The sequence below is a fragment of the Buteo buteo genome, chromosome 1 (genome assembly GCF_964188355.1).
Source record: "Buteo buteo chromosome 1, bButBut1.hap1.1, whole genome shotgun sequence".
NCBI classification, from domain to species: Eukaryota; Metazoa; Chordata; class Aves; order Accipitriformes; family Accipitridae; genus Buteo; species Buteo buteo.
In genome coordinates this window covers 57,030,844-57,049,823 of record NC_134171.1, presented here as the reverse complement: position 1 = coordinate 57,049,823, position 18,980 = coordinate 57,030,844, and the positions used below count along the sequence as shown (strand labels likewise).

Sequence of the window (18,980 nt, the reverse complement as noted above, 5' to 3'; positions counted from 1 at the left end):
TGATTTTTTTTGAGAGCAATCTCACAATAATCCAGTAGTTTTATTAGAGGCTTTAATTACTCAGAGTTAACTTTCTGACCACAAAATTATTGAATAAATACACAGAGTGAAAGGTTAAGAATACATGGCAAGAATTGTTGAATTAATTATCATAAAGAGACCAATACAATGTCTATACGTCATTTAAATAAAGTTCAAACTCTGGATTATGTATTACAAGTAGTTTTGAGTCAGAGCTACTCTAAGATCTTGAGCAGAGGAAGTGTCTCTTTTCTAACAGGTATAGCATTCACAGACTTGGTAAGAAATCAACTGGATGCTATTTTGATCTCCATAGAAAGAAGAATGTTAACAAGATGTGTCTTCAAGCTCAGGGGAAGCAAATCCAAAGTCAAACGGTACATAATTAAACCTGTTAGCTCAGAATTCCACAGCCATAATATTATTTTGAATACCAATAATGAACTAACTAATCCTATTCACCAATTTCTTAATGTTTGTTTCAAAGCAGTAGTTAAAGCAGTACCTCACAAAACTGAGTAGTATTAAATCTCAACCTAAAATACTAATTACCATGAGTTGTCAAGGACAGTGGAAATGCAACATAGGTAGGCATATTCAGTCTGCTGAAGTTTTTCCTGTTACGATTTATTTTCAGTCTGTAAATCCACCACCTTGTAAGAGGCTTGGGCACTTTTTACCGTGCTTTAAAACTTGAAGCATTATTCTGATTGCTTCACACTTATTTATATCTGTGCAAAAAGTTTGGTTTTTTTAATGCATAAACTTAGTGTGTCCTTCTGTGGAATATCATTAATGAAAAACCCATAATGCAGATTCCTAAAAGACAGGAGTTTGGGTCTCACTGAGGTACAGAGAATTTCACTAATTAACCCCATGATGGAATTTGCCCCCCCAAATAAAATTATGGTCACTTCAGGAAGCAAACCACTATCTGATTAACAGATGGTGTTTGGACCTAGAGTCTTTAAAGAGAAGTCTCAAACTCCATTGTGAATTATTTTAATACCTTGACTTTTTGCTCCCCATGTTTTCTTCTTACAGTTATTACTATATCCTGGAAAACTACTGTTGGCTATGAAGTATTAGCTCTAATTGTTTCATCTTTTTACTGACTGCACTGGAATCTCTCATGAGTATGCTCCAAGATCATGGTTTTCTTTACAAAAGGTTTAAGAAAAAGAAACCCAACTTTGAATACTAAGCTAGGAAAAAGATAGTAGAATTTTGTAGTGTACCCAAGTCCCCTCAGACAGACCCAGTTCCCTTATTCAAGATGCAGGGAATATGATTTGAGTCTTAGCCTGAACAGAGTTGAATTCAGGTCTCTCCCCTCCTGAGCTCTACCTAAGTGGGTATAAAGGGTGTATGCTCCCAGCAGCTGTTCTTTAGAAAACAAGTCCTCCTTATTTCTTTGGACCATGAAGGAAAAGGGGAGAAGTCACTTTCTCCTTCAGTGGAAGATCTATAAATTTGGAGTCTGAAATAGGTAATCATGACCCCTTTCAGTTCTGAGAAGGGTGACTAAAGCCTGAAGAGATGCATAATTTATAGCATACCATGACAGAATTTCTACATCATTCAGTTAAGCAATCCTTGCTCAATGCATGGATTGCCACATCTTTTTAACTTCCAAACATTTTACCCTATGTATATTAACTCTAAGCATCAAAGAGCTCTCAATCTCACTCCAGACAGCTAAAAGTAAAATGTTATAGCCCCCATGTTTTACATACCTAAGGGCACCTTTTAAGATGTTCTGACAGTTTCTTACATGGACATAATATTTTTTCATATTTTGACAAAGGAATGCAAATAAATTTATGGTTTAATGTGGATGCTCTGAACACTTAGTAACAATGACAGGCAAAGAAGCAGTTCTCATCAACAAAATATGGAAGAGGAAAGCAATTTTCAAATGCAGGTGAGCAAGACATTGTTTACAATGGTTACATAAATATTTTGCAAGAAAAACACAGACTAATAGAATCTATTCTACTATCTAAATTCACGGTATATTTTCTACAAAAAACTTATTTATATGTAAAATAGGGTGGAAATTGTTGCACCAAAAAATCTAGTGATATTGATACTAATATAAAATACGAGGAAACATATCTCAGAGACATTTCATAGGTACTCCTGTTTACTTCACCTAAATATAGTCATTTGATTGCTGATGCAAATTTTTTGCCTTGTTTTTGTCATGCTTTTCATAGATAGAAAAAAGACATGGAAACTAAGTGACTAAGTGAAAATAGAAACCCTATCCAAAATAATAGAGAGGAAAACAAAGAACAAAAAATATTACTTTTCAAGTGAACATGTTCCTAGAATAAGGTTGTTTACAGGAAGTTCTACATCTCTGGAAAAAGAAAATGGGACAAAGCTGTCCACAACAATGGAGACTGAACCTACATGTCCAATTCACAATGAAAGAGTAATTGAACTTACACAAATTATTTCCAGATGTCCTGATTTCAGCTGGGATAGAGTTAATTTTCTTCCTAGTAGCTGGTACAGTGCTGTGTTTTGGATTTAGTGGGAGAATAGTGTTGCTAACACACTGATGTTTTAGTTGTTGCTAAGCTGTGCTTATCCCAAGTCAAGGGTTTTTCAGTTTCCCATGCTCTGCCAGTGAGCACGTGCACAAGAAGCTGGGAGGGAACATGGCCAGGACAGCTGACCCGAACTAGCCAAAGGGATATTCTGTACCATAGGATGTCATGCTTAGTATATAAACAGGGGAAGTTGGCCAGGAAGGGCGATCACAACTCAGGCATCGGTCAGTGGGTGGTAAGCAACTGCATTATGCATAACTTGTTTCTTCCTGGGTTTTATTTCTCTCTTTGTTATATTCCTTTTCATTACTATATTATTATTATATTTTATTATTATTGTTGTTATATTTTATTTTAGTTATTAAATCGTCCTTATCTCAACCCACAAGTTTTACTTTTTTTTCCCATTCTCTTCCCCATCCCACTGGAAATGGGGAGGAGCAAGCAAGTGGCTGTGTGGCATTAGTTGCTGGCTGGGGTTCAACCATTTTCTCTGGTGTCATGGTTTATCTAATAGTATTTCATGAAATAACAATGACAGACATGTATTTCTCTTTATCGGAAATCATCACAAAGTGAACTTCATAGGCTTGCTACCCCATTACACTTTGAGTATTATTTCAAATGAAGAATGCAATTGTATTACGAACTCAGTAGATACAAATTAAACATACTGTTTCTGAGCATACCACTATCTTCAAACAAGTCAATTATTACATATCACACAGTCAAAATAGCATAATATAGGACAATTTGCTTGAACATTGTTGAAAAAACATGGCCTGAAAAGTTGCATTTTTTAAAAGTGATACTCAGTAGCATGTATTTTCTAATGGGACTGCAATATAAAGATGGATTTTTGAGCATAATTTCTTATTTATTGAGTCTAACATGGCAAGCTCCTCCTATAAAGAATTTAATTATGAACTTAGACATATGACTAATCCCAGTCAAATGCTGAAACTTCTTCTGTATATCCCTAAGTTCCACAAAACCTCCTAGCCACTTTCAGAGTCCCTAATGGAAACAATGCCATCTACACTTCTGAAGGATTTTGATTCTAGAATATTTCTTTTCTAAGTATTTTAAAAATATCAAAGCATCTGCTCAGATAGTCCTTCTCCTAATCATTTGAAAGGGCAAAATGTCAGGCCTGGTTCTCTATTTCCTCACATTTTGTATAGTTTTGTAAAATACTGCTGAATCATTATACCCCGTTTTACACTGCTGCTGGAGACTAGAGGGTTTACTACAGTAGGGGAAAAAAAGATCGAATCCATTCTCTCTACAATGAGAAGTGCTATAACATATATAGCTAGGGAAAAGCAAAATAGGAATTGACTGAAATTTATAATGCTCTTGAAGTGATTGCAGTTGCTCAGCTTCATGTAAGAATAAAACCATTACACATAATCATTGTAAATTGAATGCAGTATCTAATAAATATAAAAGTTTTTTATCACTCTCAGAAATACAGTAAAGGTTACAGATCTGCAAAGTGAAAAGTGAACCTCCTTTTTCTAAAATCATTGCCCCATTTTAACTGTCACTTAATCAAATATTAACAGAAACAAAATCCCCAAGAATTTCTACACTGAACAAAATCTCCCCTCCCTTTCACCTCCCTATCCCCCAGGAAAGGAGAACTTTAGATGCACAGCAAGGAGAAACAAGCCTGTTTAATATTTCACAAGCCTGCAACAAACCAGAGCAGAGAAGGTTATTTGAAGCTCATTCCACCACACTACTGCCACCCGGTAACACCGTTGTGGCAATCAAAGATCCTAAACTCCACCAGCCCATATTTCCACTGTTGCAACACCACAAGTCATCAGGATCTATACAGCTCTGAGGAACGAATTTGGGTATCTTCAACATGAACCACTGGAAGAGGTTCAATTGATGAGAATAGTACAGAAACACACAATTATACGTAGTTAGACCTTTTAAAGAGAAGGCACTATCCCACACAGACATTCAGATTTCTCTGCATAACAGTCAACAAAAACACATAACAGAAGCTGAGCTGGCCCTACGTAGATCCAGAACAGGCCCATTTGAACTCTGTGTCGCAGCTGTAACGTGCTAGCAAGGATCACCACTACTCTTCATCTCACCCTAGCAAGTATCACACCACACAGCTTCCGAAATCTGCAGTTGTGTTCTAGCTGTCTTGTAGGAAATGGACTGTTCTGAGCACCAGCACAAAGTACCTAGGCTGACACCAGTTAAACCCAGCATGTATTTAAAAGATGCGCAACTGCCACACCCTCTTTGCCAGAAAACTAAGCTTTCTTCTTAGAAATAGTAACCAAAAAACGCCACGCTCTGCTGGTACTGACAGGGAAGAAATGGTATACCAACATCAATGAAAAATTATAATAAATTAGAGATACAGCACCCAGAAAGCACTAATCATGGTGTCCACTGCAATTTTTAGTCAGTCACAGTGCCCAAAACCAGAGAAATACCATCAACTTCAGTAACAGAAATAACAATCACAAAGACATTACATTCTAGTATCTGAAAAACTATCAATTTCCTGCACTTCTCCTAACAAAAGTCCTCACTGTAATAACATAGTTTGAATAAAAGCTTTGTTTGCAACATAGGTTTAGCACTCCAATTACCAGGTGACATAAAATTTTTTACCCCCTTGAAATTTTGCTCATCCACACCAACATTGCTGCCACTGCACAGTTATAGTTAAATGTTGTCCTGGTTTTGTCTGGGATAGAGTTAATTGTCTTCCTAGTAGCTGGTATAGTGTTGTGTTTTGGGTTCAGTATGAGAAGAATGTTGATAACACACTGATGTTTTCAGTTGTTGCTAAGTAGTGTTTAGACTAAAGTCAAGGATTTTTCAGCTTCTCATGCCCAGCCAGCAAGAAAGCTGGAGGGGCACAAGAAGTTGGCACAGGACACAGCCAGGGCTCCTGACCCAAACTGGCCAACAGGGTATTCCATACCATGGGACGTCACATCTAGTATATAAATGGGGGGAGTGGTGCTGGGAGGAATGGCTGCTCGGGAACTAACTGGGCGTCAGTCAGCAGGTGGTGAGGAATTGCATTGTGCATCACTTGTATATTCCAATCCTTTTTTTTTTATTATTATTATTGTCATTTTATTATTGTTATTATCATTATTAGTTTCTTCTTTTCTGTTCTATTAAACTGTTCTTATCTCAACCCATGAGTTTTACTTTTTTTTTTTTTCTCCAATTCTCTCCCCCATCCCACTGGGTGGGAGGGAGGGAGCAAGCAGCTCTGTGGTGCTTAGTTACCAGCAGGGGTTAAACCACAACAACTGTCTGTTGAACATTATCCTGTAACTCACAGTGATTTTCTGAACTCAGAGGATGTACAGAATACAGAATTCACACCTCGGGATGCAAACTCACGCTCAGCCTTAACCACAGCAACTCTCCACTCTAAGTCCAGACTAAAATCAGTTTGTCTCCCAGCATATAACCTAGTCTATGTCAAAAAATGGTAATGAAATGACAAAGGACCTAATCTTACTTCCACTGAAGTCAGTAGCAAAACTCCCACTGACTTCCATACGAGCAAGAGCCAGCACTAGATCTCCAAAAATGATTATTATTCTCTTCAGAGCACTATATGCATTTCCTATCAGCCCCCTGCAGAAGTATGACAGTCTCTCAGCTTTCCAATAATACTGCCTCATAGAAAAGCATCTCAGACTGCCAGCACTAACCTAATGTCTATGACCACCTGAGGAATAGAGTTTGACTTCAGCATATAACCCAAAGAAGAGAAAAGAATCAAGACCTATGGAAGAAGAAAGAGGCATACCAGCAGTAATGACTCGATGATAACCTTGTAACTAACAACAACAACAAAAAGTCACTGCCGTATTTGAAGGAGATCTTGTATGCACATCTATTCCTCTCTGCACAATAAACACCTAAGACTGAGAATAATATTTGCTTTAATACAACAAGCACTTGGATATTTAGCAGGAAATTGCTATTAGAAGTGACATTAAAAAAGAATTTCAATCAAATGGAAAACTATATTCTGAAAGTGATGGAGAAATACATTTTGATCCTCTCTGGGTTAAAAAAGAGTAAAAGAGAATATTCTGTTACACAATTAAAACTACTTGCTGTATGTTTAACTAAGCATAAAAATTGCATGTGGATTTTTTGGAACTGCAGGAGAAACGTAGGTCACTGGCTTCTGAAGAGAAAAAAGATAGTAAACAAGTAGTTATGTAGTTAATAGTCTTTTCATGAGAATTAACAAAGGTAACAAGACAGAACCTACACTTTTCAAGTACCTTTCCTCTTAAAGTCATTTAGAACCAGTCAGAGCAAGCATTAAGTATTTAATTCATAAACATAGTATAAAGGAAAAGCTAAAGATCATCTTCATATGCTCAGACACTTTAGTCTTGACTATGGTATGCAGTTTGAAACCTATGCCATACCAAATCCAATAAGAATCTACTAATTATGCCTTCCTCTTAAGTGAGCTGACAGCACACCTGGCAGCCGCTTGCCAGAACAAGCTTCACACAGAAAGCAATAGCACCTGATTCCTAGTGTACAGGCTGTAATTCAGCTAAAGTTGCCTTGCCTGCTATACAGTTAAGAGTAGCGTCACCTCATTAGTTACAGGTGCTACTTATTGGTCTGGTGATGAAGGCATTCTTCTACGAAGACACACATGGGACCTGAATCTGGGCTTTCCAATTCAATACTTGTTTGCACAGAAATCAACAGAGCACAGAAAGATTGCTACTTGAAATGGGAAGCTCTATTCAGATTGCCTGTCATTCCCTTGCCAGTGCAAGCATGTTCAAAATTCACCAATGAAACTGAGTAGAAATGCAACAGATGTCCAGTTCTACATGCAACACTTTATACCATCTTTGGATCTCCACTTGGAAATCAGCAACAGGCAAGAGTTCAGTTAAAAAAAAAAAATTTAAAAAAAAGGCTACTGGAAAACAGACTTGAATCCATAGGACATGAGACCATTGCTACCTGGCCACAGCAGAGGCAATACAAACCATTAATATATCTCCTTTGGAAAGAGAAAACATTAATGCTTTAGTTACTGTTCAGCTGATTAACCCATGCTACTGACAGTGTTCATCAGAGTAAGATCCTGCAGCAATATTGCATATATCCATTTCCTACTTTTCTGTATCAACAAGAGATCATCACAGTACCTTGCTGAAACATCCTCCTGCACTGAGGTACTCTTTGCCCTGAGCCATTACATTTTACACATGTCCTAACTTACATAACTGTAATATACATGCTCCTAGTTTTCTCTTTCCTTGCTGAACAAGATTGAAAAGATAAAGCAGTTGCCCTTTCTTGAGCAGCTGCTTCACAGAACATCACAGGTAGAAAGATAACTTAATTCCATACAATTTTTATAGAAGTCAATTACTAAACGAACCAAGTTTTCCCTTCAAATATGAAATATGGATAACAAATAAAAAGGAATTCACAAGTAATTTGCAAGTACTGTACCGCCCTCTGCAGTCCATATGCAAGTTCTGCAAATACATCTGCAAAATGAACTTGCACACATTCCTTGCAAAGATCAGTAGGTCAGTAATAAAACCCCTGCGAGGTGAAACCTAGCAGAAGTAACATTTTTATATTGTCTTACTTGTTGGAATCATAGGAACACAACACAGAAACTTTTTAATTCTTCATATAAATGCTCTGCCTACTAAAGGATGTGGAAACATATGTTATACTGCTGTTTCAGAACGGGTCAGATTCCTCAATGATACTTCTGGCATTTACTCTCTTGGAACTTGACAGAAATTTGCAATGCCCCATCCAAGAATTTTTTCTGGTTACTTCTAATAAACACCCAAAATAAACTGCATTATTTAAAAGTTACATTAACTGATCCATCAATGACAGAAGTATATTTTACACTTCAGGTATTGCGCTATTTTATTTAACACAACTTAGAACCTTAATAGGCCATTTTGCTGAGATCTGTACAGCACTGGTGGGTTGACCCCCGCTCTATCACTCCCCTTCCTCAACTGGACAGGGGAGAGGAAATATAATGAAAGGCTCATGAGTTAAGGACAGGGAGATCACTCAGCAATTACCATCACAGGCAAAACAGACTCGACTTTGGGAAATTAATTTATTACCAATCAAAATCAGAGTAAGATAATGAGAAAATAAAAACTAAATTTTAAAAACACCTTCCCCCCACCCTTCCCTTCTTTCCAGCCTTAACTACTCCTGATTCGCTCTGCCTCTTCTTCCCCAAAGGTGCAGGGGGACGGGGAATGGGGGTTGGGGTCAGTTCATCACACATTGTTTCTGCCACTCCTTCCTCCTCAGGGGCAGGACTCCTCACACTCTTCCCCTGCTCTAGCATGAGGTCCCTCCCACAGGAGACAGTCCTCCACAAACTTCCCCAGCATGGGTCCTTCCCATGGGCTACAGTTCTTCACTAAGTACACTAAGGGCCCCACGCTGGATCCCTTCCACAGGCTGCAGTCCTTCAGGCACAGACTGCTCCAGCGTGGGCCCCCCATGGGGTCACAGGTCCTGCCAGAAAACCTGCTCCAGCATGGGCTCCTCTCTCCACAGGTCCACAGGGTCCAGCCAGGAGCCTGGTCCAGCACAGGCTTCCCACAGGGTCACAGCCTCCTTCAGGCATCCACCTGCTCCGGTGTGGGGTCCTCCACAGGCTGCAGGTGGATATCTGCTCCACCATGGACCTCCATGGGCTGCAGGGGGACAGCCTGCCTCACCATAGTTTTCACCACAGGCTGCAGGAGAATCTCTCCCCCTCCTTCTTCACTGACCTTGGTGTCTGCAGGGTTGTTTCTCTCACACAGTCTGACTCCTCTCTTTTCCAGCTGCAATTGTGCCTGCACAGCAACTTTTCCCCCTTCTTAAATATGTTATCACAGAGGTGCTGTCACCATTGCTGATGGGCTCAGCCTTGGCCAGTGGTGGGTCTGACACAGAGCCAGCTGGCATTGGCTCTATCAGACAAGTGGGAAGCTTCTAGCAGCTTCTCACAGGCCACCCCTGTAGTTCCCCCACTACTAAAACCTTACCAGACGAAACTTCTTCACATGTACACCTTAAGACCGTATTATTTTCCCTGTAGAATTGTTAGAGAACACTTGACAGTTACCCTCGAGCCAGCTGTAGATATTTGCTAAAATGCAACTCCTTAAAAGGCCTTTAGTTTTTTAAACCCCACCTGCTCTATGTTTTTGTTTCATAACTTCCTTGTTGAATACTAGGTAAGAGTTTAACTTTACTTGGACAGTAAAAGTTCTTCACTGACTTAGGAGCAATTAAGGAGAGAAGTCATGTGAGCAAATTTTATATACATATGATGAGGGCTCTGGTTATTAACATAACTTTGAGTATCTGTTGAAGTAGAGAGCACTATAGCACATAATACCTGACAGGACTAAAAAAGCATACAGCAATGTGCTACTGTATTTCCATAAAACAAGTCTTGAGTAACTAAATTAATAGAAGTTAGCGGGTTCTTCCTCTGTAATGTGACATTTGTCCTTTGCATTTTAGTGTTTGAATATTGTTGCAAACAGAGGTTACTTACATTATGGCCAGCTGTCACCTTAACACTGATAGCATCACATAAGAAAACTGTTTTCTATCAGAACACCTTCATTCCAACTTAATTTACATCTGCTTTTTTCCCTGGATCTGCAAATACAATTTTTTAAAGTAATTATCAGATTTTACAATATTTTTCTCCTCCCAAAAGAACAAACTTTGTACCTTATGGCAACAGCATGCTATATCACCACTAAAATGCAGGAGATTAAACTGCATTTTCTACCTCACACAAAGTCACAAAGGCAAACGAACGTCACTCATTTCTTTTTAAATCAAAATTAAGCTTTTGAAGAGCCATTCCTCTGCTCTCAGCAGAGATCTGAAGGATTCTTGTACCACAAACGTTCAAGACAGAGTACTAACAGCACTTCGTGGTTTGGGGTTCATAATGAAAGGAAACAAGCAAGGCTTGAAAACCCCTCCAGGAAAAAAAAAAAAAAAAAAGAGGTAACAGCTCGGGCAGCTTAGTGGGGTTTCCCCCCTAGCAAACGCACCTAATCTGTTGGGCTGAGGGAAGCGAGCCCAGCAGGAGCGCCCCCAGCCCCCCGAAGGCGGTTTCCCTGGGGCCCGCCCGCCGGGACAGTCCCCTCAGGCAGCCGCCCTGCCTCCCGCCCGGCGCTGAGAGAGGCTAACGGGGACGGCGGCCCCCCTCAGAAATCGGGTCGCTCTCCCAGCCGGCTGCTGTTCCTCAGCGTGCGGCGACGCAAACGGGACACGGCCCTGCCTGCCGGGTAATCAGCGGCCGACGGGAGGCACCCGGGCGCAGCGGGAGCGGCGGCTCCAACGGCCACCCCGCCGCGCGCCGCGCCTCCAACGCTTTGAGCCGCCGGCCTCGGCGCGCGGGGCTCCGCCAACGGTTTCCAACGGCCACCCTCAGCCCCGCTGTGCCGCCGCCGCCGCCGCTCCCCTCCAAGGGCCCTGGCTGCAGCGGGCGCGCCCAGACGAGCCGCTACCCCGTCCCCAGCGCGCGGAGAAATGGGGCGGCAGTGCCGACAGAAAACCCGCTGCCGGCCCACCCCCTCCGGCACCGCCCCGCCGGGCGTCCCGAGCGACGGCGGCCGCTTTACCTCGGCGACGCTCCGCCCCGCTGGCGGCAGCCGTTGCTGCGCGACGAGCGGAGCCGACGGCGGCTGAGGGGCAGCTTGGTGCCTCCGGCCCGGCCCGCACCCCCCGGGCCAGACCGTGGCCGAGCCCGCCGGGGACCCGCCGCCCCAGGCTGTCCCGCGGGAAGGGCAGGAGCGAGGCCTCAGGGAGCACTTGTGGCCCGGACACACCTCCGACCGGCCCGAGCAGCACGCTTCCCACCCGCCTCAGCTGGGCCCCGAGCAGCCGCCTTTTGAGGGCTTTGAACCCGAACGAGACCCTTATCAGCCTCAGCAGTCGGAACCGGGACCAGCGTCCTACGAATACCAGGGGGTAAGGCAAGGGTCTGATCACACAGGGCTAAGAAAGAGCATCTCTCAGGCAGAAGCACCCGACCAAGACCCCTACCAAGAACAAGACCAAAGAGGAAGTGTCGGCGGACCCACGCACTGGGACGAGCACTGCATCAATCACAGACCCCAATGCAACACCTCTATCATCCACGGAGAGCAGAACAAGCCTCTTAAACGCTCCAGGTGCCAGAAATAAACATCAGCCAGAGACACGCACTGGGACAAGACTCTCGTCAGGCACAGGAGGCAAGGCAAAGCATGTATCAGTCAGATGCAGTAGGATTAGACCCTTACCAAACCCAGGAACCAAAAAGTGCCTATCAGACATACGCAGTAGGACGAGATCCCTATCAAGCCTACGAGCGTGTGCATGGCCCCTATCAGCCACATGAACCAGGTTATGGTCTTCATCAGCCAGGACACAGTCCGTATGATGATCAGATACCCGATCCCGAATCCCGAATGCTGGCAATTCAGAATGCAAAAGCCTATTTACTGAAGAGCAGCACAACATCTGGCCTGAACTTGTAAGTCTGAAAAAGGGACACAGTTGAAATGGGTAGGAAGTATGAGTGGAGAGAAAAGTAGTGTTGGTAAAAGGGCAAAGGGTTATGTTGAGAAAGGGAGGGATACCACAGGAGTATATATAGAATGGGAGAATATGTTATAAATGCAATAGTTCATCGCTATGTGATACTTGTGTGGGTCCAACATCTTTTGGAATCAAAATTCCCAAGGGAATTTATAGAGTTCAAAGGGAAACTGATTTGATTAAGAGCAAGTTTAAATTCAGCGTCAGGTCCTGAGGCAGGTGCGGTATATACCAAAAATGGAAGATGGGTCTACTCCTAAGTATATTATAATCAGGCTAGCTTCAAGTCTATGATTTCCTATAATGCTCCATGATCCCCTTTCATCTAACTATTCCAACGATTTCTCCAAAGCTCCAGGTGATTAGCTTCTACTTTTGATATTAAAAACATAATATTCTAAGACTTCTGTATAGTAGGCCAATAATATTTACATTTATATGACAGATATGATCATCTTGCTAATATGCTAACAAAGATCCTGGATGAACAGCCCACAAATGCAGTAGACATAATTGAGAATATCAGCAAGGATGTGAAGTGGGCTCAGTTTCAGAAAAAAATGGACACTCTTCGAGATGAACACGAGATTCTTCCAACATTTGAAGCTGCAGAAAAGCGTAAAGCTTTGTTCCTCAAGGCAAATGGAGAAGGAGATGAAGAACTAGAAGAAGAGATAGTGAGTTATTATCAGAGAAGAACAGATATCATATATTCCAGGGAATGGGTGGGAGCATGGTGGGAAGGGAAAGGAGGACAGGAGGTAGTTGTGGTCTCCTTTGTAGTATTGCCCCTCATGATCATATGAATAATTGTAGCCACAGTGCCACATATCCTCTTCATAGCTGAGTTGGTCCCCTGTCTAGTTGTGAAGAAGAAAACCCATCTGCTTACTTAGTTGGGATTTTTTCCTATAGTAAATCTAATATCTTGAGCCTTTAAAATCATAGATGTTCTAGAGACGATAAAAAGAAAGTAAAGTTTATAATATCTCCCATATGCCAGTTCAGCAGGGAATACTGCATACAAATTTCTTTTCTTTATCTAAAAGTGACATTTCTTTACCTAAAGTGAGCATAATTCTGGACACCAGTTCAAGAATATTGTGTACAGCTGGTACTGTAAAATAGAGAATGGAGAATTTAGTGATCCTTCCAGCTCCAGCTGTGGTTCCAGTCTCTCCTTCTTCAACTAAAAAAAAAATATGGTTATAATGAAGAACTACTAGAATAAAAAAGCCACTTCTTGAAAAAGGGATTTTTCAGTATTCAGCTGCTTATATGCAGAAGCATTTGTACCCAATGAAAAATCAAGAGAATTCTTCTAATATCCAAGGGAAAATAATCAACAAGATGTTGATTTTCATATTGCCATTGCAGAATACAAATACTAACAACAGAAGAGATAGCCTTTCATCTTTTCCATAGCCTATTACTTATTTTACAGTAACAGTATATGATGGTAAAAATGGAAAAAGTAGGGTATTTCAGAAAATAATTTTGAATTTTTCATACTCCTGTCTATCTTGCTTTGATATAAGAAACCTGGCAGGGCCAAAGAAATTCCATACGCAACTAGTACTACATCTTCCAAATTCCCTACCCTGCCATGTACAACTTCTAATATTCTTGTCTGTGTGCTATAATCACCTACCCCCATGAAATGAGAGAAGGGTGATAAAGAGAATGGAAATACTTAATGAAATCTTCATTATTGGCCTAGTTCTCCTTCCACTGAAGCCAGCTGGAGTCTTTTAATATGGACTTCAGTAAGAACAGGGGCCAGTATTTTAAAAAATGCAGGGAGCTTTATGCCAGGGTTTTCAAAAGAACAACATTCACTCCAGAGAAATATTGCTGGTTTGGTGTCTAAATGTATAAAATATGTATTATATTTTCCCCAAAGGCATCTGCCGCAAACACAAGGAAACACAGTGACACTGTTTGTGGGCATCAAGGCTTCTTACATAGCTGACATGCCCTAGCACTGAAATCCTTTGTAGATCCTGTGTAAGAATTCTGACCTTCCTTATTTTGCAGTAATTAGGCATTTGACTTTTGAAATCCTGTATTCTAAAAGCTGCAGTTCATCAGTGTTCTCTTCTTTAACCTTAAAATGGCATTTTTAATTTTTCTAAATGATAGTGGAAGATGTAGTAAGTAAACGTCTGCAAAGTGCTTTGAGAGAATAAGTGGCACTACAGGAAAGTAAAGTATAACATTCAGTGGATAACATGTTTAAATTTTCAAATAGATAATTACATTGTTCTTCAGCTCTAACTCTGGATCTTCTTTCCCAGGGAGAGACCCCTCTACCTAATGTGATGGAAACAGCCTTTTATTTTGAACAGGCTGGAATTGGCTTGAGCAAAGATGAATCCTATCACATATTCCTTGCCCTTAAAAAACTAATTAGTGTTCAGCCAATCCAGACCTGTCGCTTCTGGGGCAAAATTTTGGGCCTGGAGATGAACTATATTATAGCTGAAGTACAGTATCATGAGGGGGAAGAAGAGGAGGAAACAGAAGAGGAAGAAGTTATTGAGGAAGGAGGGAAAAGGAAGGGTGAGGTTGAAGATGAAGATGAGGAGAAAGAAAAAGAAGATGAACCACCAAAGTCCACCTATAAGCCCCCACCTGTCATCCCAAAAGAAGAAAATGGGACCGGGGCTAATAAATATGTCTACTTTGTCTGTAATGAGCCAGGCAAACCCTGGGTGAAGTTGCCTCCAGTGACACCAGCCCAGATTGTCTGTGCCAGGAAAATCAAGAAGTTCTTCACTGGTAGGCTGGATGCTCCTGTTGTGAGCTTTCCTCCTTTCCCGGGAAATGAGGCCAATTACCTGCGTGCACAGATAGCTCGGATCTCAGCAGGAACCCATATCTCTCCCATTGGATTTTACCAGTTTGCAGAGGAGGAAGGAGATGAAGAGGAGGGGGAGGGAGGAAGAGATACATATGAAGAAAACCCTGATTTTCAGCCTCTTTCTGTGGTTGAAATGGTGGATTCTCTCTCCACATGGGTACACCACGTACAGAATATTCTAAAACAGGTATGTTTTGGCATAGCTCACACTGACCTCGGATACTGTTCACACTGTAGTACCTGTAGGGTTTCAGAACGTAAATGACACTCCTCACCTGCACATTTGAACTATTCACCAGAAATGGTATTGGACTGAAATATTTTTCTACAGAAAATATATTTTATATAGTATATAAATATGCTGCACATATTTACATACAGCATATATTTATTTTTATATATATATATGTATTTAGGAACCTTCTAGGTTTATTATTTCAATGGTGTGTTCTTGAGATTGAAACCTATCTTTAGATAACAGTACAGAGTTAGGCCTTGATAGATAATAAAAATTTCTGGTAATCTTCTATAATAGTTTTTCTCTTTTGAAGTCCTTACTTGACAAAAATGTTTTAAATTCTCTTTTCTTGGGTAGGATGCTAAAATGCAGACAGCTTATTATTGTTTGCCAGATGGAACTTACTTGATGTTTTCTTCTGGTTTATTTTTTGTTGCTTACTTTCTGCTGTGAAACATGCAAATGAAAATGCTTAGAAGCTTGTGATATCAGGCTAGTGCTGGAAAGAGGTATTACTAATCTGATGACTATTGCTGGATGACTTGCTGGCCAGTCAAGAATGCTAGTGCGAAATAAAAGCAAACGGTAGGAAATAAGGTTTAAAATTATTACCAGCAAAACCATAGTTGTAAAAATAAAATCTATGTGCATTAGAATCTTAAGAAAATTTTGTTATGTTCCTCTGACCGGTAGCTCAATAACAAGGCAGACTTCAAAAGGAAGGGGAAAAGTCCCTAAGTTAAGCCTCTTAGTTTGCAGTCATCTAGCAAGGATATAAACTAAACTGGCAAGGAACTGAAGGCTACAAAATAACAAAAAGCTGATGACAGAGGTATAAGGTTATTCTGAAATAGTAAGCAGGGTCGAGGGAGGAATGAGGGATATAGGGAACGCTCTGCCAAGAGGATACAATATTCTGCCAACAATATACCAGTTGTGGAATATGTATTTTTCTTTTCTCCCCCCCGGCCCCCAACTGTGTGTGCATGTGCCTGAGCCCATTGTTTTAAATGGCTTGCATTCTTTCAGTGATTGTTACATGTATTTATTATTTTACCGTGTCAATTATAGGGTCGCTGTGTTTGGCTTAATCCTTTCCAAAAATCAGAGGAAGAAGAAGAAGAAGAGGAGGAGAAAGCAGAGGAGCCAGATGAACTACAGCAAGAAATAGGACCACCTCTTCTCACTCCACTCTCTGAAGATGAAGGTACTTTTCATGGAATATGAAGTTTTTGATAGAGAGCCACTAGGAATGTTGGCATTTAGGTAGTAAATATTTGAAGATATAGGACTCCGATGCTTCATGGAGCAATATAGTTTGCTCCTGTAGGTTAAGCACGTTCTTTTACAAAATTGATCAAAAGCAAAATGGTTAAGAGTATTGACATTAAAACTGAAATAATTTGGTTTACTAGTTAACAATCCTGTTGAGAATGAAGAGAAAAAATACCTCAGACTTGCCAGACTACTGCAAGTTCAAGACAGCTCACTACATGAAATACATTCAGCTATTTTTCCATATCTGTTTAGGTTAAAAAAAGTGTGCATGTGTAAATAAATAAACATATATACATACACATATGCACAGATATACAAGTAAAAATTTAGATCCTGTAGTGCATTACTGCAGTAAATCATGGGAATATGGGAACCTGAATATTAGATTACATCAATAGTAAATTATTTTCCTACTCTCCATTCTTTAATCAAGTTGAAATAAAACTATGTAATTTATCCATAAGTGATATAAAGTCCTTGGCAAACGAAACAGCGGTGAGTACTACTGAATTTCAGAAGCATGATCTCTTCCGTACATGGCTCTATTAGCATTCCTGTGCTACCTACCCATACATCCAAAACACCTGTTTGAATACAGTGCCTACATGTCTTGTTTCTGACTTCTAGCTCTTCTAATATGCAACTTAATATAATATAACCATTGCTTGAATTCTGTGAAAGTCTTGGAGCTCAGTCTTAAATACTTTGTAGAGGCTCATAAGTCAATTTATTCATAGACCGTGTGTGTTTGGCTGCCTCCAGGAATTCAAAACATCCCTGCTTGGACAGCTCAGCCTTCTACAAACCTGATCCCGCAATATGCTGTTGCAATCCTCCAGTCTAACCGATGGCCCGGAGCATATGCCTTTGCATCTGGGAAGTGAGTACCTAGTTGGCATGATTACAACACAGACTGTAAATGCTAAACACAGATACCTGTCTAATGAAGTCAAAGTTGCTTTATTATTAATTCATTGACTGAATTCTAACTATTCCAGTGAGTGATGGAGAAGGCCACTTAAATGTGCATAGCAACCGTAATAATCATTGGAAAGGCTAGTACAAAGTTAATGGAAGTAAATATCCAGTTAGTATTTGGGCACAGTCCTTGATTTAAAACCTATATTCTTGAGTCTGTGGTACTTTTTACAAAAAACAGCTACATTCTGTGGTCCTAATGTTTGTTCATTTCCACTGCACACGGTACAGTCATTACCTCTACGTGCTTTTAAACGGGCACTGGAGTTGGGGTCAGAAACGGCGCTATATCACCAATGTGAAGTTGGAGTCATATTGCAATACACTGCAGTGACAGAGTACATACAGCCTTCATCATTTTAGCATTTGGAGATTTTTAAGTGGAAGATGTCTTAATCAACAGTTACAGCAGCTAAAAAGAGGTGTTGTCTTCTAAACACTTCAGTTATAGGATATCTGCACCACAGTGACTTTTTGCACAGCAGAGTAAGGATAAGCTTGACAATATCTCCACCGATGTTTTGTCAGGGGAAGAATGTGCCATCTTTCACTTTTCTTTCTCAGGAAATTTGATAATATCTACTTTGGCTGGGGTCACAAATACAGTCCGGAGAACCACAGTCCCGCACTGCCTCCGCCAGTGCAAGCAGAATACCCCAGCGGGCCAGAAATCACGGAGACAAGAGACCCCACTCTGGAGGAGGAACTGGCTTTCAAGGCTGCGAAGGAAGAAGCCTTAGCTGCAGCAGAGGAAGAAGACGATGAGGAAGACGTTGAGGATGATGAAGAGGAGGATGATGATTAAAACGTGGATGGACGACACACATATTTTTACTTTAAAAGTTTAAACATGAATTTTCATAAACTAGTCATTACTTAGCTGACCCTAAAAGAAATGCAACTGGAGCACACCTTCTTTTTTGATTTCTGTAGGCTCTTGTTTGCAGCTGCCTTACCCTCCTTCCCTACCCGCCAAGCCCGCCCGCCCTGGCCTTAAGATTGCATCGCTTTCACTGGAAGACGGCACACCGAAGCAGCCCCTTTTTTTCAGAAGGGTGGGCAAACACAGAGTCTGCCTCTGCTTCCTGCAACAACGCTGCTTTAAACTGAGCAACTACCATCCACCTCACGTCCACGTTGTTTTTCTAACCCGCACCCCAATACCAGCGTAACTTTTACTTAAACAAACAAAAAAATAAACCTAATTACATAACAATGTCACTTTTATGTGTGAAAGCATACTATTCAAATGCAGTAGATAGCTTATTAAGTTACCGGCCGAGCGCTGCCGCCCGCAGGGCGTCACTCCTACGGCGCCGCGGCCCTGGCCGGCACCATCGCAGGGCTCTGGGCAGACGGGGGGCGTGTGGCGGGAGCGCTCAGGGGGCCCTTC

At 41.0% G+C, this 18,980-nt stretch overlaps 1 protein-coding gene across 1 annotated transcript; it reads left to right on the top strand.

Moving 5' to 3' along the window:
* The first annotated feature begins 11,729 nt into the window (after positions 1-11,729).
* Positions 11,730-18,749, top strand: LOC142044298 (radial spoke head protein 4 homolog A-like). The gene is made up of 6 exons (XM_075057012.1): positions 11,730-12,165; positions 12,676-12,907; positions 14,528-15,280; positions 16,403-16,538; positions 17,372-17,489; positions 18,152-18,749. The coding sequence occupies exons 1-6, from the start codon at positions 11,897-11,899 to the stop codon at positions 18,390-18,392; spliced, it is 1,749 nt and encodes a 582-aa protein (XP_074913113.1). The 5' UTR covers positions 11,730-11,896; the 3' UTR covers positions 18,393-18,749.
* Positions 18,750-18,980: the final 231 nt, after the last annotated feature.

Excerpts from the sequence above, each read along its gene's own strand:
- LOC142044298 (XM_075057012.1), top strand. The coding sequence starts at position 11,897 with ATGTATCAGTCAGATGCAGTAGGATTAGACCCTTACCAAACCCAGGAA. Across the intron at positions 15,281-16,402 it reads TACAGAATATTCTAAAACAG|GGTCGCTGTGTTTGGCTTAA; the intron begins GTATGTTTTGGC and ends TGTCAATTATAG. Across the intron at positions 17,490-18,151 it reads TATGCCTTTGCATCTGGGAA|GAAATTTGATAATATCTACT; the intron begins GTGAGTACCTAG and ends TTTCTTTCTCAG.